At 42.8% G+C, this 23,404-nt stretch overlaps 2 protein-coding genes across 38 annotated transcripts in view; one reads left to right on the top strand and one right to left on the bottom strand.

Moving 5' to 3' along the window:
- The window catches only part of AMN1 (antagonist of mitotic exit network 1 homolog), a 58,786-nt gene extending 52,540 nt beyond the window's left edge, over positions 1-6,246 (top strand). For 10 of the 24 annotated variants that reach the window (XR_012420120.1, XR_012420122.1, XR_012420114.1 and 7 more), the window contains one exon: positions 5,010-6,246. Coding sequence is in view for 13 of the 24 variants with exons in the window: in XM_005570498.4 (XP_005570555.1) it covers positions 5,010-5,083 (74 nt within the window). In the remaining 11 variants the exon portion in view is untranslated. Of the gene's footprint in view, positions 1-824; positions 1,385-3,629; positions 3,823-5,009 lie in introns of those variants that run through there. The other 14 variants (XM_065523995.2, XM_065523992.2, XM_065523990.2 and 11 more) reach the window with 4 other exon arrangements.
- Positions 1-22,184, bottom strand: part of ETFBKMT (electron transfer flavoprotein subunit beta lysine methyltransferase) — a 75,934-nt gene extending 53,750 nt beyond the window's left edge. For 5 of the 14 annotated variants that reach the window (XM_065524002.2, XM_065524001.2, XM_065523999.2 and 2 more), the window contains exons 1-4: positions 22,025-22,184; positions 18,773-19,201; positions 10,829-10,959; positions 9,364-9,726 (exon numbers count right to left, since the gene is read on the bottom strand). In XM_065524002.2, the coding sequence (XP_065380074.1) occupies positions 9,383-9,726; positions 10,829-10,959; positions 18,773-19,086 (789 nt within the window). In that variant the 5' untranslated portion in view covers positions 19,087-19,201; positions 22,025-22,184 and the 3' untranslated portion in view covers positions 9,364-9,382. Of the gene's footprint in view, positions 1-4,295; positions 6,906-7,056; positions 9,727-10,828; positions 10,960-18,772; positions 19,202-21,596; positions 21,713-22,024 lie in introns of those variants that run through there. The other 9 variants (XM_074006563.1, XM_074006565.1, XM_074006564.1 and 6 more) reach the window with 7 other exon arrangements.
- Positions 22,185-23,404: the final 1,220 nt, after the last annotated feature.

Genomic DNA, 23,404 nt, shown 5'->3' with positions numbered 1-23,404 from the left:
GTGTTTCTATAAAATGTTCTGCCAAGGGATTATGAAATACTCAGCGACCCCATAGTTTTTCCCTGCAGCATAATAAAGGCATTGAATATTCTTGTTTAAACCCACAGTCCTAAATACTCTATCTTCATAGGAAGAAGCTGCCTAAGGAGACTAATATAATACTGCCATCTAGCATCAAAAATTTTAAATTACATAAAAATGTTCCATGCTTACTATTGGAGGGAAAAGCATCTTCCTATAATGTGCAATAGTGAATTCCCACAGAAGAGTGACAAATGTAGACAGAAGACAAATATTTATATATAACGTTTGATAACTAACATATTCACAACTTGGAAAAATGCCAAAATTACTGTAGATACAGCAGCTAAAATGAAATTGGGAAGTGTTGGCTGGGTGCAGTGGCTCACACCTGTAATCCCAGCACTTTGGGAGGCCAAGGCGGGCAGATCATGGGGTCAAGAGATCGAAACCGTCCTGGCCAACATGGTGAAACTCTGTCTCTAAAAATACAAAAATTAGCTGGGCATGGTGGCACACACTTGTAGTCCTAGCTACTTGGGAGACTGAGGCAGGAGAATCGCTTGAACCTGGGAGGCGGAGGTTGCAGTGAGCCGAGAACATGCCCACTGCACTCCAGCCTGGCGACAGAGTGAGACTCCATCTCAAAAAAAAAGAAAGAAATTGGGAAGTGTTAAGTCTCTAATTTTGTTCTTTTTCAAAATTCTGTTGACTGTTCTGGGTCCCCCCAATTCTCATACAAATATTAGAATCATCTTATCAATTTCTTTTTGTTGTTGTTGTTGTTGTTGTTGTTGAGACAGGGTCTCTGTCACCCAGGCTGGAGTGCAGTGATGCCATCTCAGCTCATTGCAGCCTTGACCACCAGGGTTCAAGCGATTCTCCCACCTTAGTCCTCCAAGTAGCTGGGACAACAGGTGCGCACTACCACTTCTGGCTAATTTTTGTATTTTTAGTAGAGACGGGGCTTCACCATGTTGCCCAGGCTGGTCTTAAACTCCTGAGCTCAAGGAATCCGCCTGCCTTGGCCTCCCAAAGTGCTGAGATTACAGGTGTTAGCCACCCTGCCAGGCCCCATCTTATTGATTTCTGCAAAGGATAAAAAGCCAGCTTGTATTTTGATATGAATTTCACTGAATCTGTAGGTAATTTGGGAAATATTGCTATCTTAATAATATTAAGTCTTTTGGTCTGGATTTTTTTATTTAGATCTTTAATTTCTTTCAATAATGGCCTATAGTTTTCAGAGTGTAAGTTTTTCACTTTCATTCGATTTATTCCTAAGTACTCTATTATTTTTGATGGCAACATAAATGGAATTATTTTCTAGTTCATTTTTGGATTATTCATTGTTGGTATATAGAAATACATTTGATTTTTATATATTGTTCTTGTACCTTGCTGAACTCATTTATTCTATCTTTTTAGTGAATTCCTTGGGATATTGTATACACAATATAACATCATCTACAAATAGTTTTAGTTCTTCCAACCTGAATGCCTTTTCTTTTTCTTGCCTAATTTCCATGACTAGAACCTCTGATACAATGTTGGATAGAAATGGCAAGAGTGGACATCCTGGCAGGGCACGGTGGCTCACGCCTATAATCCCAGCACTTTGGGAGGCCAAGGCAGGTGGATCAGGTCTCAAACTGCTGAGGTCAGGAGTTGAGACCAGCCTGGCCAGCATGGTGAAACCCCATCTCCACTAAAAGTACAAAAAATTAACTGGGCATGGTTGAGGGCGCCTGTAATCCCAGCTACTCGGAAGGCTGAGGCAGGAGAATCACTTGAACCTGGGAGCCAGAGGTTGCAGTGAACCGAGATCACATTATTGAACTCCAGCCTGGGCAACAAGAGTGAGACTGTCTCAAAAACAAGAGTGGATATCCTTGTCTTGATCCTAGGGAGAAAACATTTAATTTTTCACTATTAGCTATAGGTTTTTCTTGTTTGTTTTTGAGACAGGGTCTTGCTCTGTTGCTCAGGCTGGAGTGCAGTGACATGAACACACTCACTGCAACCTCTGTCTCCCAGGCTCAAGCAGATCCTCCTACCTCAGCCTCCTGAGTAATAGGGACTACAGGCATGTGCCACCACACTCAGCTAATTTTTAAATTTCTTTTGCAGAGACAGGGTCTCACTATATTTCCCAGGCTGGTCTTGAACTCCTGGGTTCAAGTGATCCTCCCGCCTTGGCCTCCCAAAATGCTGGGATTACAGGCATAAGCCACTGCACCCTGCCAGCTATGGGTTTTTCATAGATGCCCTTTATCAGGTTGAGGAAGTCATCTTCTATTCCTAGTTGGTTGAATGAGCATTGGTTTTTGTCAACTGGTGTTTTGTTTTGTTTTGTTTTTTGAGACTGAGTCTTGCTCTGTTGTCCAAGCTGGAGTGCAGTGGCAGCATCTCAGCTCACTGCAACCTCTGCCTCCTGGATTCAAGCAATTCCCCTGCCTCGGCCTCCTGAGTAGCTGGGATTACAGACACCCACCACCATGCCTGGCTAATTTATTTTTTGTATTTTTAGTAGAGACGGGGTTTTCCCATCTTAGCCAGCCTGGTCTTGAACTCCTGGGCTCAGGTGATCAGCCTCCCGAAGTGCTGGGATTCCAGGCGTGAGCCACTGCACCCAGCCAAATGGTGTTTGTCTGTTGAGATGATCATGTGGTTTTAGTTCTTTGTTCTATTAGAATGGTGTAGGTGGTAAGCTGAATAATGCTCTCACCCACCCAATGATATCCATGTTCTAATGCCCAAAATGTGAGTATGTTATGTTACATAAGGTTGCCAATGGAATTAAAGTTGCTAATCAGTTGATTTTTAAGTAGGGAGATCATCCTGGATTATCTATGTAGGCCCAATATAATCATAAGGGTCCTTAAAAGTAGAAGGACAGAGAAGGACCATAGAGATGGCAGCTTGAGAAGGACTATGCCCAATGATGCCCACTTTTTTTTTTTTTTTGAGACAGAGTCTCACTCTGTCACCCAGGCTGGAGTACAATGGCGTGTTCTCGGCTCACTGCAACCTCCGCCTCCCTAGTTCAAGTGATTCTCCCACCTCAGCCTCCCAAGTAGCTGGGACTACAGGCGCGTGCCACGATGCTTAGCTAACTTTTTTATTTTTAGTAGAGATGGGGTTTCACTATGTTGGCCAGGCTGGTCTCGAACTCCTGACCTCATGATATGCCTGCCTCAGCCTCCCAAAGTGCTGGGATTGCAGGCATGAGCCACCGCACCCAGCCCAATGTTGTTCACTTTAAGCAGGAAGGAATGCAAGGAATGTGGTAGTTTCTAGAAGCTAGAAAAGTAAAGGAAGTAGATTCTCCTGTACAGCCTCCAAAAAAAAAAGATAAAACTTGCCTCTAAAAAGTAATGCAGACCTGCCCACACCTGATTTTAGCCCAGTGAGACCCATTTTGGAATTCTGACCTTCAAAACTGTACGATAACAAATTTGTTGCTTTAAGCCACTAGGTTTGTGGTAATTTGTTACAGCAGCAATAGGACATTAACATAGTATACTCATTGATTTTCAGATGTTAAACTAACCTTGCATTCCTATGATAAATCTCAGTTGGTCATGGTATGTAATCCTTTCTTCTAGTGGCTGGATTTGGTGTGGCGTTTTGTTGAGCATTTTTTAGTCTACATTAATAAAAGATCCTTGTCTGCAGTTTTCATGTGACGTCTTTGTCTGGCTTTGGTATCAGGGTAACACTGGCCTCACAGAAAGAGTTGGAAAGTGTTTCCCCCCTCTTCTATAGCCACCCAGCTTTGTCATGGTTGCCATTTATATGGTATGTCTTTCCATTCTTTTACTTTCAACATAATTTGAACCTATCTTTGATTTAGATTTCCTCTACAATAACCAATAATATTTTTATGACCATCAATAAAACTGCATTTATCTTACTAGCTACTTTTTTAAAAAATGGAATTGTAAACCTTTGTTTTCCCAATGATAATAACTTTTCATTTCTATACACTCTCTGGTTCTCTTACTGGTAATAAACCTTGGTATTTTTGCTTAATTTTGTTTAACTTAAAATAAAATTTTGTCACTGTATATGTTGGGCCCATCTTTTTTTTTTTTTTTTTTTTTTCCTACTGGTCTGTGAAATCTGTCTAGGAACCACCAAATTACAGGATTTCCAAGACTGGGTTAGGTTGTATATAAAACATAAGTTGTATATAAAACATAAGTTGTATCTATGGAAACAAGTCTGTTAAACTTATGAGTAATATTTAAACTAACAAAATTTTATCAGTATTTTTGCTTTAATTCAGATTTTTTAAAGACATCCTAAAACTAGGATGGAAACCATATCAAAATCATGACTGTACATTGTGAAAAACTGAAAACATCTAAATGTCCAATAATATAGATCAGTTAAATTACAGTGTATTTATATAATGGTTATCTATTTAAAATCATGTTTTATAATAGTATTATACAGACATGGAAAAATGTTCAACTACAGGTCAACTTGTCACATTCTGGTGACTAGTACCTCCTCTAACCCTTTGGGTGTGTTGCAGCTTCCCAAGGTGGTTTATTGGCTTTCTTTAATCCTACTTTTTTGGTAAATATTCCCTTAATTAAATGCTGTTCAGTCACTCCACTTTAGTGAATCATCTATTTCCAGCTAAGATCCTGAAAAAAGTTATTAACCATTAACACAGGTTAATGGTGAAATTGCACCATTACTCTGGTTGGTGGAAATTATGATGAAATTACACAGAAAACAACAAATGCCTGTTTTTTTTTTTTTTTAAACAAGTAATACTGTGATAGGTGCACTACACCTAATAATAGTAAGGGCTACTGTTAATTATTAGCGAGTTAGTTGTATACTGTGCTTTATAGATCACCTCCTTTAATCCTTTAAATAACTGTGTATTAATATCATCTCCAGTTAGACATGAGGAAACATTAAACATTTATTATTGTCAATTAATATATTGTCATTGTTTTCTTTTATAGATCATTCACGAGAAGTGTTGGAGCAATTAGTAGGCCCAAACAAACTAAAGCAAGTGACATGGACTGTTTATTGATGCTTTTTTGAAGATGATCAATGCTAGGAAAGCTTATCAAAACTACTTTCCCAGGAAACCATCTATAGAGATTTGCATTCTATTTAATGTTAACACTACTTTTAATTATTTTGTCTTAAGTTATAACTCTCAGAGAATTAGCTGAGTCTTGGTATATACATGTTTGTGCTTTACTCTTAAACATCTTAATAGTGCTATTATTCTATATCTGTTGGATGAGTCATTATTTTTGAAATGATAATCCTAGCATGAACTCTGATCTACGGTGTTGGATTTTGTTTTTAAAATAACTTTAAAATTAACTGTTTTCCCTTGAGATTTCCTTCTCCTATGTAGGTATTTGAGTTATTGTTGTAAGCTTACCTGTAAGTATAAACCTTGGGAGAATCTAAGTAAACATATTTCTAAAAGCATAGTTACCTTCCTATTTTCTGGCTCTTACCTTCCTGGAGTATTTAAATACCCATTTGCCAAAAGCAGACCTGAACATCAAGCCTGTTAATTCTTAAAAGAATTTAGGTATTTGTTTCACTGAAATGAAGTGACTTATTAGCCATTCAGTGTATTAGTATTACAGAGGCTCTTGCCCAGCCTCTTAGTTCATTGAATTTTATGGCTACTCTTCCCAATTACATTTTATTCATCTGTAAGCTTTCCTTCCTTAGCAAAATTGCATTCAAAAATGTGTAAAAATGAGTAAATACAGAATATCACTACAGAGATTTGTATCCTCAGGTTCTACTGATTTCACATTGTGAAATAAACAGCAAAGGTCTTAGTTTTCAAGTGAAAACTTTTTGGTAATCACAAAATTACCTGACACATACCATGCTTAAACCAACCCCCAAATTTAGCATATTCATTTTGCCATGAGCCTGTCTTGTTGAGATTTTCTTAAAAGATTTCTTATTTTGCCTCTGATGTAGTGAAAAACGGGGTAAGTATGCTAACTTTCTTGTGTATGTTGGGGGGTACTTATTCAACTCCATTTCTTGTCCTTACTATTGCTTTATAAATGTGGTATGTTTATAGTGTGGCTATATATGTTGCCACTGCAAAGGTGGCACATATGTATATATGTGCAAAAAGGGTAAGGCCTGTTCTATCTATGAAATTTTTCTAAAGACGAATTCAATAAAATTTAATACTGAATATTTAACCAAGTCAATCGTATTTTCCCCTTTTTGCAGAAACCAGTTTTGACTTTTAAGTTGTGAGCTTCTTTGGGTCTTTGAAGGATTTATCTTCCTAAAACAGTTTGCAGTTTTATTTTCCTCCTTTTTTATGTTGCTAGTTGTATTAATTATTTCTCACCACTCTGTTTAAAATATCTGTACCCCATCTAGTACCCAGTATTCCCTATCACCTTTACCTCTTTTTCTCCTTACTACCTATCACCATCTGATGCCTGTTTTACTTTTCATTTGTTCATTATGTCTCCCTACTCTAGAATATAAATTTTGTAAGGACAAAATATTTATCTTTTTTTTTCATTGCTGTATCCCTATATCCCCAGTGCCTAGAACAGTGCCTGGTATATAATAAGCACTCAAATATTCATTGAATAAGTAAATATGGAAAGAAATAAAGGAGGAAAGAAAAAAACACCCAGTAATACCCAGCCTGGCCAATGTAGCAAGACTCCATGTCTACAAAAAATACAAAATAAAAAATCTAGCCAGGCATCATGGTGGTGCATGCCTGCAGTCCTAGCTACTAAGGAGGCTGAAGTGGGAGGATTACCTGAGCCTGGAAAGTTGAGGCTGCAGTGAGCATGGTCACATTGCAGAACTCCAGCCTGGATGAGAGAGCAAGACCCTGTCTAAAAACAAAACAAAACAAAAACCTCAACAACAACAACAACAAAAATTTCCAGTCTCTAGTCTGATTTATATGTTCTAATATAAAGAGATTGGAAGTCATCATTCCCATCCTCACAATAAGAATAAAGCTGAATAAACTGAAAAATCAACAACACTTAGATCCTAATTTATTTAAGGTTAAAGAGCAAATGCCTCACATATTAGAAATGCAGATACAAAGAACCACAGCTTACAGGGAGCAGAAGCCTTTTGCTGGAGCCAGTACCAGTAGGAACATTTATGCTATAATTCCTGAGTTGCTGGAGGCTCCATGTGGATGGACTTAAAAATCAACAGCTCTAGCCTGGTGCAGTGGCTCACAATGGTAATCCCAGCAATTTGGGAGGCTGAGGCGGATGGATCACCTCAGGACAGGAGTTTGAGACCAGCCTGGCCAACATGGTGAAGCCCTGTCTTTACTAAAAATACAAAAATTAGCTGGGCATGGTGGTGCATGCCTGTAATCCCAGCTGAGCATGGTGATGCACGCCTCTAATCCCAGCTACTTGGGAGGCTGAGGCAGGAGAATCACTTTAACCCAGGAGGCAGAGGTTGCAGTGAGCCAAGATCGTGCCATTGCACTCCGGCCTGGGTGATAAGAGTGAGACTCTGTCTCAAAAAAAAAAAAAAATCAAAAGCTCCAGGAATCTGTCCATAACCATTATCTCACCAGGTGTGGTAACCCTGCCGTCACTCTAAACCTACACTGCTTCTGGGAGCTGCCTAACTCACAGATTGTTCTTTGCTCAATTAAACTCTGTTAAATTAAAACAAACCAACTCAAGGGGGCCCACTCCTAGGGGAGACACCACACTTTCATAGTTTTACCTCCAGGATACCTACCAGGTTCTCAGGGTGAGGATCAGAGAAAAATCCCTTCTTCTGGTACAAGGATGGGGAAAGTAACCATTTTGAAATATGCCCAAGCATTCAATTCTCCTTAACAAAAGCCAGCTCTCAAGGGAAACTATTTTACTAGAGCCTAGCAGACCTGGGGGAAAGGAAGTACCCAGCTCTAGCCTCCTCTAGCCTTCCTGTCTCACCAAAGGGACAAAAGAAAAGCTGAAAGCACTTGTGAAGGTCACAGCAGGAGCACAGGCTGACTTAACTGACTGAGACTTAATCACAGAACTATAGAACATACCTTCTCCCATACTTTATCACATCAATTAGGCTACTGTATAATAACAGGGAATTACAGGTGAAAAAAACTGCAAGCTTCAGACTCTATATAAGAAGGAATCTCTAGGGAAACTCAAAGATAACAGGGGAGACAATAGCAAGGACACTAGAGGAAAATTTAGCCTGTAATAGCTACACTACAGCAAACAATAGCCCTACCCAGATTTTAAAACCTCATGCTACCTTAGTTTACCTGCTTATTTATCCAATACATCATGTCTAGCTATCAACAAAAAATTACAAGGCATGCTAAAAGACAAAAAAACAGTCTGGAAAGACAAGCATCAGAACCAGACTCAGATATGGTAGACATTTTAGAATTATCAGATCATAAATTTAAAATAACTGATTAACATGCAAAGGGCTCTAATGCGAAAAGCATACAACATGCAAGAATGATGGGTGACATAAGCAGAGAAGCTATAAGAAAAAATCAAAAGGAAGTGATCGAAATAAAAAACACTGTTAGGCTGGTGTGGTGGCTCACACCTGTAATCCTAGCACTTTGGGAGGCCAAGGCGGGTGGATCACCTGAGGTCAGGAGTTTGAGACTGGCCTGGCCAACACGGCAAAACCCAGTCTCTACTAAATATACAAAAATGAGCCAGGCATGGTGGTGCACACCTAAAATCCCAGCTACTCCAGAGGCTGAGACAGGACAATCACTTGAATGTGGGAGGCGGAGGCTACAGTGAGCTGAGATATGCGCCACTGCACTCCAGCCCGGGCAACGAGCAAGACTCCATCTCAAAAAAAAAAAAAAAAAAAAAAAGCCCAGAGTTCAAGGTTGCAGTGCTCAATGATTAAGCCTCTGAATAGCCACTGCATTCCAGCCTGGGAGCAGAGACTCTGTCTCTAAAAAAAGAAAAAATATATATATTCTTCTATGTTTTGTTTGTTTAATTAAAAGTTACATCACAGTTGTTCTCAACTACAGAAACAGATCCGGCTACAATGTTTCATTCCTCTGCATTACTTAAATGCTGCCACCATTGAGTATGGCATTGTATAATCATATTTTTTCAGTGGTTAAAATAGAAAAAAATGCAGATAGAGATGTGTATAATTGGCATGCACAGAAATACAGAGCCAGTTACATGACAAAAGCAAAACTCTAAACCTTCATATTTTAAAAACAAGATTTGCCGTTTAACAAGAATTACATTCATTAAACTGGAGAGTATCTCCTATAGAGAAAACTCTTAGAGTCAGATCCAAACATTACTATATTCATACCTGGAAGCACTTCGACAACTCAAGGCTGAAAATCCCACACTGTGCTTGTTGTCAGTCCACTGTTTTCCTGCCTAGTAGGCTCCAAAAGTGAATATTCTACCACTTTGTGCAGGTGATGCTGAATGCTGTGTCCACTGAACTGGGGCCGCCCAGGGTCACCAATCAGCACTCGAGTTCTATAGGTCCAGAAGCACTTCTTCAGCCACTGATGAAGACTATCTGCAAGGTTTTCATCATAAAACATATCGCCAAGAACAACAAGGTCCCACTTATCTTGTTCCAAATTCAAAATGTTTTGGATTAAAATAGGAAAAGGATTCAGTCGGTTCAATTCACAATTTAGTGTAATAGCCATTCCTGCAACTTAAAAAAAAAGAAAAAAAAGCACAAAATGAATTGGTATATGCTAGGCTGTTAAAATTCCCTGTTGATTAAATAATTTAAAAGATCTGCTAACAATATATTTTTCTTCCTTTTTGTTGAAAGTTGTTGTTTAAAGAAGTATAAAGGTTATCTCAATATAAGCTATACCACAATTTCCAAATATATGACTGGATATCCTGAAAACAAAACAAACAATTCAAAACACCTAGAAATGCTGGGAGTTTTAGGAATATTTGCTGATTTCATTAACCAAAATATTGTGGTTTTTACTGTGAACAGGAAAACAAGCCTTGGGCTTGATTGAGCATGGCAATAAATTAGAACTGAGACCACCTGGCTGAGCGCAGTGGCTCACGCCTGTAATCCCAGCACTTTGAGAGGCCGAGGCAAGCGGATCACCTGAGGTCAGGAGTTTGAAACCAGCCTGGCCAACATGGTGAAACCCTGTCTCTAATAAAAATACAAAAATTAGCTGGACATGGTGGTGCATGCCTGTAACCCCAGCTACTCGGGAGGCTGAGGCAGGAGAATCACTTGAACCCAGGAGGTGGAGGTCGCAGTGAGCCGAGACCATGCCACTGCACTCCAGCCTGGCCAACAGAGTGAGGCTCTGTATCCAAAAAAAAACAAAAGAACTGAGACTCCTTTATAAAATAAAGGTTTTCAAGGACTATATTCTCAGTGAAAGGGTAGACCAAAAGAAAATCAGATCAAATAAAAACTTACCTGTCTCAGCCTGGGTTCTAATGGAATAAAAATCACCCTCAAAGACAGGCCAACACTCACTTGGGTTTGGGGTCAAATAAACACTATTTACTTATTTCAGGAAATTCCTAACCCATAAATTAACAGAAGTGCTCCCTCCAGGATGTCTGGCAGACACAAATCCTCTTGGGAAAAATGTACCATCTACTCCGACCTCAGGGGATTCCTACAGATAATGTCCCAGTGCACACAGATTCACAATGTCTGATCACAAAATACGTACGACGATAAGCTACCACACTGAGCATGTGTACGTATTTATTCTGGAGAAGAAAAAAAAGATGAGCCTTAAATATTTTAAAATATGAATCCTTACTAGGGTCTATGTCATTGGCCAAGATCCTTGATGCCCCGCTCATCTTAGCAGCAATAGCTGTCGCTCCACAACCACTCCCAAGATCTAATACAGATTTTCCTCTGACAACATCAGGATTATCCAAAAGATACCTAAATTAAAAAGAAAGGAGAAACATGTCTCAGAGAGATGAGGAAAAATAAGTGTTGGGAACAGGCCCCCCAAAATCTGGCCATAAACTGGCCCCAAAACTGGCCATAAACAAAATCTCTGCAGCACTGAGACATGTTCATGATGGTCATAACGCCCACGCTGGAAGGTTGTGGGTTTACTGGAATGAGGGCAGGGAACACCTGGCCCGCCCAGGGCAGAAAACCACTTAAAAGCTTTCTTAAACCACAAACAATAGCATGAGTGATCTGTGCCTTAAGGACATGCTCCTGCTGCAGATAGCCCAATCCATCCCTTTATTTCAGACCATCCCTTCATTTCCCATAAGGGATACTTTTAGTTAATCTAATATCTACAGAAACAATGCTAATGACTGGCTTGCTGTTAATAAATACGTGGGTAAATCTCTGTTCGGGGCTCTCAGCTCTGAAGGCTGTGAGACCCCTGATTTCCCACTTCACGCCTCTATATTTCTGTGTGCGTGTCTTTAATTCCTCTAGCGCCGCTGGGTTAGGGTCTCCCCAACCCAGCTGGTCTCGGCAAATAAGAGGTATCCAAAAAAAAAAAAAGGAAAAGAAAGAAAAGACATGTCCTTAGGTTGACTGGACAAAAGAAATAGTGAAACGTAGCAGAAGAACTTGGTCCAACCTTGGCAAGTTTGGTCTGACTAGAGTGACACAAAAAGTCCATCTCCAGAGCTGGGCAGAGGTGGCAGAAGAAAGGACCTAGTCATTTGGTCTTTCTCTTCAGCAGGTATGAAGCACAGTACCACACAACTGACTAATCATGCTATGCAAGTCAATTTTTTTCAAAAAAAAGTTGTAGGTTGGGCACAGTGGCTCATGCCTGTAATCCCAGCCCTTTGGGAGACCAAGGCAGGCAGATCACTTGAGGCCAGGAATTCGAGAACAACCTGGCCAACATGGCAAAATCTCATCTCTACTAAAAATCCAAAAATTAGCTCAGCATGGTGGTGTGTGCCTATAGTCCCAGCTACTCAGAAGGTTGAGGCAGGAGAATCACTTGAACCCAGGAGGCGGAGGTTGCAGTGAGCCGAGATTATGCCACTGTGCTCCAGCCTGGGCGACAGAGCAAGACTCCATCTCAAAAATTAAAAAAGAAAAAAAATACAAAAATTAGCGAGGGGTGGTGGCGGGTGCCTGTAATCTCAGCTACTCAGGAGGCTGAGGCAGAATTGCTTGAACCAGGGAAGCAGAGGTTGCAGTGAGCCAAGATTGCACCACTGTACCCCAGCCTGGGTGACACAGCGAGACTATTTAAAAAAAAAAAAAAAAAAGTTGTAAAGGAAAATAAGAAGTCTTGGGCTGGGCACAGTGGCTCACGCCTGTAATCCCAGCACTTCGGGAGACTGAGGCGGGCGGCACAAGGTCAGGAGATTGAGACCATCCTGGCTAACACGGTGAAACCCCGTCTCTACCAAAAATGCAAAATAATTAGCCAGGCATGGTGGCAGGTGCCTGCAGTCCCAGCTACTTGGGAGGCTGAGGCAGGAGAATGGCGTGAACCCAGGAGGCAGAGCTTACAGTGAGCCAAGATGGCACCACTGCACTCCAGCCTGGATGACAGAGCAAAACTCTGTCTCAAAAAAAAAAAAAAAGAAAAAAAAAAAAGTCTCTAGACCCGCAAAACTCATTATGTCAAAAGGAAAGTTAAGCCTGGAGGCCAAGTTAGGGAACACTGTCCTTTTCTCAAGAATAGATAGCTGTTACTTCACAATCTTGTGTCAAAGCGCTATACATTAGCCAGACCCCTACAAAAGGAAAAGGTCTCAGGGATCTCCGGATGACTGCCCTCACAAATTGCTCATGAATTCTTTGCAGACCCCTAAACCTTTCGAGATGTATCTCCTCCCATAAACAAAAACATACCAACTCTAACTTTAGTCTACTACCTAAGTCTAACTCCTTGTCCACAAAACCAAAGTGTTAACTTTCATACTAACAATGTCCATTACAAGCTTATCTTCCTGGGTACAGAATAAAAACAGGATAAGGCTAGGTGCAGTGGCTCACACCTGTAATCTCAATACTTTGGGAGGCTGAAGTGGGGAGGATCACTTGAGCCCAAGAGTTTGAGACCAGCCTGAGCAACATAGTGAGACCCCGTCTCTACAAAAAGTACAAAAATTAGTTGCTTATGGTGCCACATGCCTGTGGTCACAACTACTTGGGAGGCTGAGATGGGAGGATCACTTGTGCCCAGGAGGTCAAGGCTGCAGTGAGCAAAGATTGCACCATGGCACTCCAGCATGGGTGACAAAGTGAGACCCTGTCTCAAGAAAAAAAACAGGATGAGAGCAATCATTCCTTCACCTACCCTGAGACATCTACGTAATTAACTCTTCCTTACTCCCTATTTTCGAATGTTCACCTTATGTAGAGCATAGATTTACTGGGCACTGACTAAAATCTCACAACGATGTAATTATTTGCCTCACTGCCTAGCCCACCGTTTCCTACATGCCTTTTCCTCTTTAAAGAAATGTATAGCCAGGCACAGTGGTTCATGCCTGTAATCCCAGCACTTTGGGAGGCTGAGCAGGTGGATCACCTGAGGTCAGGAGTTTGAGACCAGCCTGGCCAACATGGTGAAATCCCGTCTCTACTAAAAATACAAAAACTAGCCAGGTATGGTGGTGGGCGCCTGTAATCCCAGCTACTCAGGAGGCTGAGGCAGGAGGATTGCTTGAACCCAGGAGGCAGAGGTTGCAGTGAGTAGTGACAGAGCAAGACTCCGTCTCAAGAAAAAAAAAAAAGAAAGAAAAGAAATGTATAAACGTCTGGGCGAGGTGGCTCACACCTGTAATCCCAGCACTTTAGGGGGCCGAGGTGGGTGGATCACCTGAGGTCAGGAGTTTAAAACCAGCCTGGCCAACATGGTGAAACCCCGTCTCTACTAAAAGTACAAAATTAGCCAGGTGCGGTGATGCATGCCTGTAATCCCAGCTACTCGGGAGGCTGAGGCAGCAGAATCATTTGAACCCGGGAGGGGGAAGGCTACAGTCTGCCGAGATTGTGCCATTGCATTCCAGCCTGGGCAACAAAAGCAAAAACTCCATCTCAAACAACAGGAAGGAAGGAAGGAAGGAAGGAAGGAAGGAAGGAAGGAAGGAAGGAAGGAGGAAGGGGGGGAGGGGGGAGGGAGGGAGGGGGGAGGGAGGGAGGGGGAGGGGGGAGGGAGGGAGGGAGGGGGAGGGGGAGGGGGAGGGAGGGGGGAGGGGGAGGGAGGGAGGGAGGGGGAGGGAGGGAGGGGGAGGGGGAGGGAGGGAGGGAGGGAAGGAGGGAGGGAAGGAAGGGAGGAAGGGGGAGGGAGGGAGGGGGAGGGGGAGGGAGGGAGGGAGGGAAGGAGGGAGGGAAGGAAGGAAGGAAGGAGGTAGGGAGGGAGGGAGGGGGAAGGGGGGAGGGAGGAGGGAGGGAAGGAGGGAGGGAAGGAAGGAAGGAAGGAGGTAGGGAGGGAGGGAGGGGGAAGGGGGGAGGGAGGAGGAAGGGGGAGGGGGAAGGGGGGAGGGGGGAGGGGGAGGGGGAGGGGGAGGGAGGGAGGGGAGGAAGGAAGGAAGGAAGGAAGGAAGGAAGGAAGGCAGGCAGGCAGGAAGGCAGGCAGGCAGGCAGGCAGGCAGGCTGGCAGGCAGGCAGTGCCTCCTAAAAACCTCTTAGAAGAGCACAGGCCACAAACTTTTCTGTGACTTGTATTTTTCTTGGGCTTAACAAACCTCGGCTGGTTGAGACTCATGCCTCAGTCTCTCATTTGGGCTGACAAAGTATTGAATACTTAGTACGTTCCAGAAACTACCAAGCACCAGGAATTAAGACTGACAAAATACTGCTAAAACAAAGACTAAAATTAAGTAAACTCAATCCAAGAGTCACTGTCTCCTCTAGACTAAATAATAGAGTGACTTTCCTGCTGCTTGAATTGTAGTATAATGACCTCTCTTGTAAAACCCAAAGTCCAGTTCAGCCAAGGAATTTGGACTGGGGCTAAACAGTTACCAAACAAGTGAAGATGGATGGGGAAACACTGAAATAACAAATTTCAGCTGACTCTTGATCTTAGGATTGGAGTAATAAGGAACAGTGGGTACTACTGAGGCAGGAGAATGGCAGAGGAAGTCGGGGTGAAGGGGACCCATTGGACATAGGCTAGCTGAAGCAAAACCAAAAGCAAAACATACAAGATAGCAGAAACAGGACATATGAAATAAGAAAGTAAGCACTAATAGATAAGGGAGTAAGCAATGAGTTGGAACATGCAAGATAAGGAAAATAAGTTGAAAGGGCTTGCAGTAGCAATTTGGTTACAAGAAATAAAAGATAAGCAATTTTGTCGGGAAAGATAAAATACTGTTAAGAAAGGATGCACAATTAGCTTATGAGAAATAAAGTGCAGTTTAGGCACAATGAGGGAAAGGCAAGGATGAGCAATTCACTTCTGAAAAATAAAGTAAGGTTAAGCAAGTGAGGAAAAAGAATATAAAAGGCCATGAAATGTAACAAACCAGGGCTGATACCACTCACGGGTCAGCCTGATCCACTGCTGATCGCATTGTGCTTAACAAACTGTTTGCTGCTTTACTACTTGTATGTGTGTCATGTCCAATTCTTTGTTCATGGCACCAAGAACCTGGGACTTGACAACATCTACCAGTAAAACTATGGCAAAGTAGAGGTATACATGCCCTGTCTAAATAGCTGCTACCGCCAGGCATGGTGGCTCATGCCTGTAATCCCAGCACTTTGGGAGGCCAAGGCCGGCAGATCACTTGAGGTCAGGAGTTCGAGACCAGCCTGGCCAACATGGTGAAACCGTGTCTCTAATAAAAATACAAAATTAGGTCAGGCACGTTGGCTCACGCCTGTAATCCCAACACTTTGGGAGGTTGAGGAGGGTGGATCACGAGGTCAGGAGTTCAAAACCAGCCTGATCAACATGGTGAAATCCTGTCTCTACTAAAAATACAAAAATTAGCCCGACATGGTGGCACGAGCCTGTAGTCCCAGCTACTTAAGAGGCTGAGGCAGGAGAATCACTTCAACTCGGGAGGCGGAGGTTGCAATGAGCCGAGATCACACCACTGCACTCCAGCCTGGGTGACAGAGCGAGACTCCATCTCAAAAAAAAAAAAAAAAAATACAAAATTATCCAGCGGGTGCCTATAATCCCAGTTACTTGAGAGGCCAAGGCAGGAGGATCACTTGAACCTGGGAGGTGTAGGTTGTGGTAGGCTGAGATTGCACCACTGCACTCCAACCTGGACAACAGAGTGAGACTCCATCTCTAAATAAATAAATAAATAGGCTGGGTGCAGTAGCTCACACTTGTAATCCCAGCACTTTGGGAAGATGAGGTCAGGAATTTGAGATCAGCCTGGCCAACATGGTGAAACCCCGTCTCTACTAAAAATACTAAAAGTAGCCAGGTGTGGTGGAGGGCACCTGTAATCCCAGCTACTCGGGAGATTGAGGCAGAAGAATTGCTTGAACCCGGAGTGGTTCAAGTGGAGGTTGCAGTGAGCTGAGATCACGCCATTGCACTCCAGCCTGGATGACGAGAACAAAACTCCATCTCTAAATAAGTAAATAAATAGCTGCTACCCATCTTCAGCTCACTGTTGCCACACAGAATCCCTGTTTACCAGGTATCCCTGTTTTTCAAAGCAAAGTCAATTTTTACATGAAATCTCGCCAGTTTTAAATATCAGCAAATAATTTTTTTGAAGTTTTTAAGTACAGGTCAAACAAAACACACCTATGGGTCACCAATTTATGACATCTAACTCAGTCTCTTAAAGAAGTTGATTTCAAGTTGATAGTCACTTTAATAGATATCACTTAAGATGTCAGCATTCTAAAACTATGATGTAACTACATAAAGCTTGAAAATCTAGCAACACAACAATCAGAAAGTTGGCATTATTTTGTACCAGCTGGAAAGCTTTCCAGTCCTTGGAATTTCCAACCAAAAGCTCTATGTTTGCATTTACACACTTTACTTAAAACTACATATAACACTAATAACGTAGGCTATACCATTCCTGTGAAACAGAAGTCCTTATCACCTTTTTTGTTTCACAGCTTTAGAACCACAGGGCATAAACAGACGAAATCATTTACCAATCCTACAACAAAGACTACATCAAAATGCAAAAAGCTCTTGCCTTTATTTCATCAGCTGTGTTTCAATAAGAAGTATAGTGTGGCTATGTGAGAAAATGCCCTAAGACCTCTGCAATATGGAGAGTTAGAAGATGGGGAGGGGGGATTAAAACGCAGACTCAAGTCCTAAATTTTCAACAAGCCTCTAGAGAAGAGGGATTTTTTCCTCACTCTATCGCCACATTGGCCAGGCTGGTCTTGAACTCCTGACCTCAAGTGATCCGCCGGCCTCGGCCTCCCAAAGTGCTGGGATTACAGGCATGAGCCACTGAGACTTTTTTTTTTTTTTTTTTGAGACTGAGTCTGGCTCTGTCGCCCAGGCTGGAGTGCAGTGGCCGGATCTCAGCTCACTGCAAGCTCCGCCTCCCGGGTTTACACCATTCTCCTGCCTCAGCCTCCCGAGTAGCTGGGACCACAGGCGCCCGCCACTTCGCCCGGCTAGTTTTTTGTATTTTTTAGTAGAGATGGGGTTTCACCGTGTTAGCCAGGATGGTCTCGATCTCCTGACCTCGTGATCCGCCCGTCTCGGCCTCCCAAAGTGCTGGGATTACAGGCTTGAGCCACCGCGCCCGGCCCCGCCACTGAGACTTTTATTCTCTCTTTTAAAAACAGATACAGGGTCTCATTCTATTACCCAGGCTGGAGTGCAATGGTGCAATCACAGCTCACTGTAACCTAGAAATCCTGGGTTCATGTGATCCTCCCACCTCAGCCTCCTGAGTTGCTAAGATTACAGGCACAAGACACCACACCTGGCTAATTAAAAAAAACTTTTTTTTTTTGTAGAGACAGGGGTATCACTATGTTGCCTAGCTGGTCTCGAACTCTTGACTTCAAGCTGTCCTCCTGCACTGGCTTCCTAAAGCACTGGGATTACAGGCACTGCACCCAATAAAAGAGGGAATCTTTGAGCACCCCACTCACTCACAGCTCCTGTTTTATGGGAAAAGCAGCAACTCTGGAAAGAATGTGAGATTTATGGAGCAACATTCACTGAATTAAAGGAGAGCTGAAGGACTGGGTATTTAGCTTCCATCTAAAAACTCTGCAATGGTCATGCGCTATGAACCATGAACCTCCTAACAGATGAGATTTCTGGATCACTTATAGCTATCCAGGGTCCTGACAGCTGACTCTAGGATTTCTCTTGGGGAGACAGCTACTTGGGAAAATGGCTTGATAAGCTTGGGTTACAAGGGAAAATTATGCAACAAGGCAACCAAAAAATATGGCTAACCTAAGGTCAGGCTCAGAGGCCCACGTCTGTAATACCAGGACTTGGGGAGGTTGAGGAGGCCAGGAGTTTAAGACTAGCCTGGACAACATAGCAAGATCCTATCTCTACCAAAAAAAAAAAAAAAGAAAGAAAGAAGAAAAAAGAAAACAAGAAGACTTTTGAGTTTTGCTGGTTTCTGTTTTGTTTTGTTTTTAAAGACAGGCCAGGCGGGAGTGCAGTGGCAGGATCACAGCTTACTATACAGTCTCAGCCTCCCAAAGTACTGAAACTACAGGCATGAGCCACCACGCCCAGACCTGCTGTGGTTTTTTGTAGAGGCTGGAGTTGGAGGGGACTGAAAGAGCAAAGATCTGTACCGCCTTAAAGGTTTCAATAGGGTAATACCTAGACAGGGCTTGGCCTCCTGGCCAGTAGATTGCCCAGTAAGGATCACTGTGGGGCCACAGGTCAGCTCTCTCCCACCAGAATTTGCATCTGGGGGTCAAAAGCCGCAACTGGATTTCAGGGGTGAGGCTACCACTGCTGGTGACTTCAGTGTTCTCCTCCAGGAAAGCCTTTATCTCAGGATCCAAAAAGCTTCCAGCTCCCCTCCAGGGACACCGGCCACAGGGAAACAAGGGAACACCACCGCTTCGCATAGCCTGCAAGAGGAGACCACAGCCATTCCTGGGTGCTTTCCAACCTAGACTCAAAGCCATCAGGCCTTTCCCCAAACACAGGTTCTATCAATGTTCTGTTGATAATGGCTGCTTCTCAAGGAGAATGAACAAGGGTGTGTCTCCCAACTTGATCTCAACTGGAACCTCTGAGTCTCTGGGGAAAAAAAAAAAGTAATACTGAGAATTCCAAGGAAGAACAACATTTCCAGATCCCATTACATAATAAGAAAATACTGGCCGGGGGCGGTGGCTCACACCTGTAATCCCAGCACTTTGGGAGGCCGAAGTGGGAGGATCACCTGAGGTCAGGAGTTCAAGACCAGCCTGGTCATCATGGTGAAACCCTGTCTCTACTAAAAATACAAAAAAATTAGCCAGGCATGATGGCGGGTGCCTGTAATTCCACTACTTGAGAATTGCTTGAACCCGTGAGGCAGAGGTTGCACTGAGCTGAGATCACACCATTATACTTCAGCCTGGGCAACAAGAGCAAAACTCCGTCTCAAAGAAAAAAAAAAAAAAAAAGAAAATATTACAGTGTAAGCTCTGTATCTGATGACTCACATGTGCAAGTTCATTTCAGATGAAAGCTTTGGTGCAACAATTGGGAAAATCCAATCTTTTTAAATGAACTTTTTCTTTTTTTTTTTTTTTTTTTTGAGACGGAGTCTCGCTCTGTCACCCAGGCTGGAGTGCAGTGGCCGGATCTCAGCTCACTGCAAGCTCCGCCTCCCGGGTTCACGCCATTCTCCTGCCTCAGCCTCCCGAGTAGCTGGGACTACAGGCGCCCACCACCTCGCCCGGCTAGTTTTTTGTATTTTTTTTTTTAGTAGAGACGGGGTTTCACCGTGTTAACCAGGATGGTCTCGATCTCCCGACCTCGTGATCCGCCCGTCTCGGCCTCCCAAAGTGCTGGGATTACAGGCTTGAGCCACCGCGCCCGGCCAAATGAACTTTTTCACAAGAGAATCCTTTTAGTAATTTAACACAACAAATATACAAGCATTTGATTTTGAAAGAATCCTCAAGAAAATGCCTCTTACAGGAAATCAGGCATACAGTCATCCCTCAGTATCCTCAAGGGATTGGTTCCAGTATCCCCTGCTTCCAGGGTACCACAGTCGATACTCAAGTCCCTTATATAAAATGGCATATTTGCATATAAACTAAGCATATGCTGTGGTATACTAGGCATATGCTGTGGTATACTTTAAATCATCTCTGGATGACTCATAATACTTAATACAACGTAAATGCTATGTAAATAGTTGTTACACTGTATTTTTGTGTTATTTTTATTGCTGTAATTTTACATTGCTATATTGTTATATTGTGGGCCAACTGTACAACTTCTTTCAGAAATTTAACAAAGTAGGCAAGCTTGGTAACTGAACAAAATAACAGAAGTCTTGTGTCTTCAGGAAGCTTATTATTCTAGTGGTGGGATAAAGTAGTTAACAGGGCAAACACAGTTTTTGCCTTCGTGAAGTCTAGCCAAGAGCTGGGGGGTTAATGAATTTATAATTGTCTGTGGGCAGAGATATATTAATACAAATTATATTGACTACTCTATTTCACTAAAGATTGTCATATCAGAAGACAATGCAATCAAGACTCAGGTTTTTTTCCTTTAAAAATACTGTATGGATTTAATTGTAATAAAAGAACACCAACTCCTAGATCTCTTTCTGTAAAAGCATCTGATGGTTCGATTTTACCAAGCCTAAACTGAAAAGATTTGCTCCAACAGAAAAACAACTGTGCAACTGATCACTAAGACGCTTTATATATCTATATACACACACACACATACACACACACACACACACACACGCTGATAAGAATAAATGAGAATGAGGAATAACAACTTAAACGTAACTTATGCACCCAGTTGTTTGGAGACCTCGGATCTCTTCTGCATAAATGTTTTAAATGGTCTTAAATCCACTAAAGTATTTAGATTAGGGATCAAAAATCCAAATCCCTACAAGGGGCTGGACATCATAAATGAGTGATGCAGGCTGGCTGTAAAATAACAGAGGGGCTGTGGCAAGCTAAAGACTGTTTTCAAACAGTTCAAAAGGGCCAGGCAGGAACATGCTGCCAGATCCCTCCGATTTCTCAAAATCATCGAAAAAAATCTAGATATTAACACACTAGTTTCCACTTTTTTTTTTTTTTTTTTTTGAGACAGAGTCTCTGTCGCCCAGGCTGGAGTGCAGTGGTGCGATCTCGACTCACTGCAACCTCCGACTCCCAGGTTCAAGCGATTCTCCTATCTCAGCCTCCCGAGTCCTGGGATTACGGGCGCGTGCCACCACGCCCGGCTAATTTTTGTATTTGTGTGTGTGTGTGTAGAGACGAGGTTTCGCCATGTTGGCCAGACTGGTCTGGAACTCCTGACCTCAAGCGCTCGCCTGCCTCGGCCTCCCAAAGTGCTGGGACTACAGGCGCGAGTCACCACGCCCGGCCAGCTTCCGCTTTTAAACATCAGCAACTCATTCAAATATCAAAACACAGGGCAGCCCAAAATGCATGTCAGGTCATACATAGCCTGTGAACTCAGCGTAGACTTCCAGTGGGTGTGTTACCCCACATCAGTGTCCTGGGATCGCAAGGGTCTCTCAGGGCCTGGTCTCCCATTAGACTAATTTTGTTAAGCAGTACTAGGCTGTCACTTGAATCACACAATGCAGCCTAAAGTTTAAAGGTAACGCAGAGCAAATAGAGATTATTTGGGATTTGGACCCCATGTCCTTTAGACCGGCGCTTCCCTCTGCCGTCCCAGCACCGATGAGGCATGGGTTATGACGTATGTGACTGTGGGGGCCACTTGGTATTTCTCTTAATGAGAAGGAGAGCTGACGGAATCAAAAGGGTTACGTTCCAGAAACTGTAGACGACTGCGTCATTTTCCTCCAGAGGCGGGGTGGAGTCGATCTTAAAGGGGCAGGCACCGTCCTCCCGGTCTCCTTACCTAGCTTTGCTGACACCGCCCTCGGAAGTAAAGCACAGGACTTGCCTGTCACTCACCCTGGTGACTCTTCCTGCGCATGCTTTACATTTTCTGGGTCCCGCTACCAAAACCGAGGCAAGCGCGAGCTGCTGGCTGCGGCGGGGACGTGGGCGGGACGGACGGCGGACTTTCGCGGCCCCGCCCTTTTTCCCAGCAGCGCTTTCTTTCTCCTCCACTTTCTTAAAGGGCCAGAAGCGCGAAACCAAAGGGCGCCCTGACCTCGCCCGGAAAATAAGAGAACGATAAATCTGTGTGCAATGTTTGTAGAATTTTGGTTTCTAAAATTTCATTCTGAAACTATGTATGCAACACCTACTATGTACTAGTCGCACTTCCAGGCACGGGACATAGAGTGGTGAGCAAAATAGACCCAGTATATTTAAAAAAAAAAAAAAAAAAAGACACAGTATAAGCCCTTTGTGCTGCCTACATTCAACTGCGATTAAATCATAATGAATGTCCTTTCTTTTCTAATAATTCATAAATTCACTATCAATTTATTTGCAGCCTATATCAGTCGAGTCTGGATCTACATAGATCCACCTTTCAACTGGACCCACATCCCACTGGATCCTCAACTGAACACTCAAAGTTAACTCACCATCTCACCTGACAACAATTAAAACCTGCTCTGGCGTGCTGGGGAAGGGGGGGGAAATGGTCCAAAACTAAGAAACAGGAAAATTGTGTTTCTGCATCTTAGTTTGCAGTTTGAGAAATACACTGGCACCTGCCTGTTCAAAATTAGAATTTGTCGCTGGGGTTCTCTGCTCCTGCCATGGGTGTAACAGCTTTCTGTCTTTCCATGTAAACTGGAATCTTTAGGAACTACTACAAGGAAAGGAAACTTTGTGCTTCCAGTCAACAGCCCCAGATGCAGCCTTATCATTTCCTTCTTAGTTGAATGGCGTACTTGCTATATTCTTGTTGATAAGCTACACACTTTGCATTTCACAGTATTCTGCCATAGATTTCCTATGTAATAACTGATATAATGTGTTTATGACCTGCATTCATCCATTTATGAGCTGCTTTTTTCTTAATTAGTTGCTAATGTAAACTCGTTTTCTCAACTATAATAACTTTTCATTACCACACACTCTCCGATTCTCCTGTGAACAGTGAACCTTGATCCATGTTCAAGATCAATTTGTATAAGAAATATTGTTTTTAACCAGCTTCTGTGCTCTATCCCAATTAGTAGTTTGAACATCCCAGTCACTGCCCAAGAAACCAGAATGAACAGGCTGACCTAACATTTCTACAAAAAAGAGTTCCTGGTAAAAAGTTTGGTAGCCATCACTGAAGATGCATTTAATAATGTTTGGATAACTCATTCAA

Source organism: Macaca fascicularis, chromosome 11 (assembly GCF_037993035.2).
Source record: "Macaca fascicularis isolate 582-1 chromosome 11, T2T-MFA8v1.1".
Classification (NCBI taxonomy): domain Eukaryota; kingdom Metazoa; phylum Chordata; class Mammalia; order Primates; family Cercopithecidae; genus Macaca; species Macaca fascicularis.
Note: the sequence above shows the minus strand (reverse complement) of the source record. Positions and strands in the feature narration are given on the sequence as shown.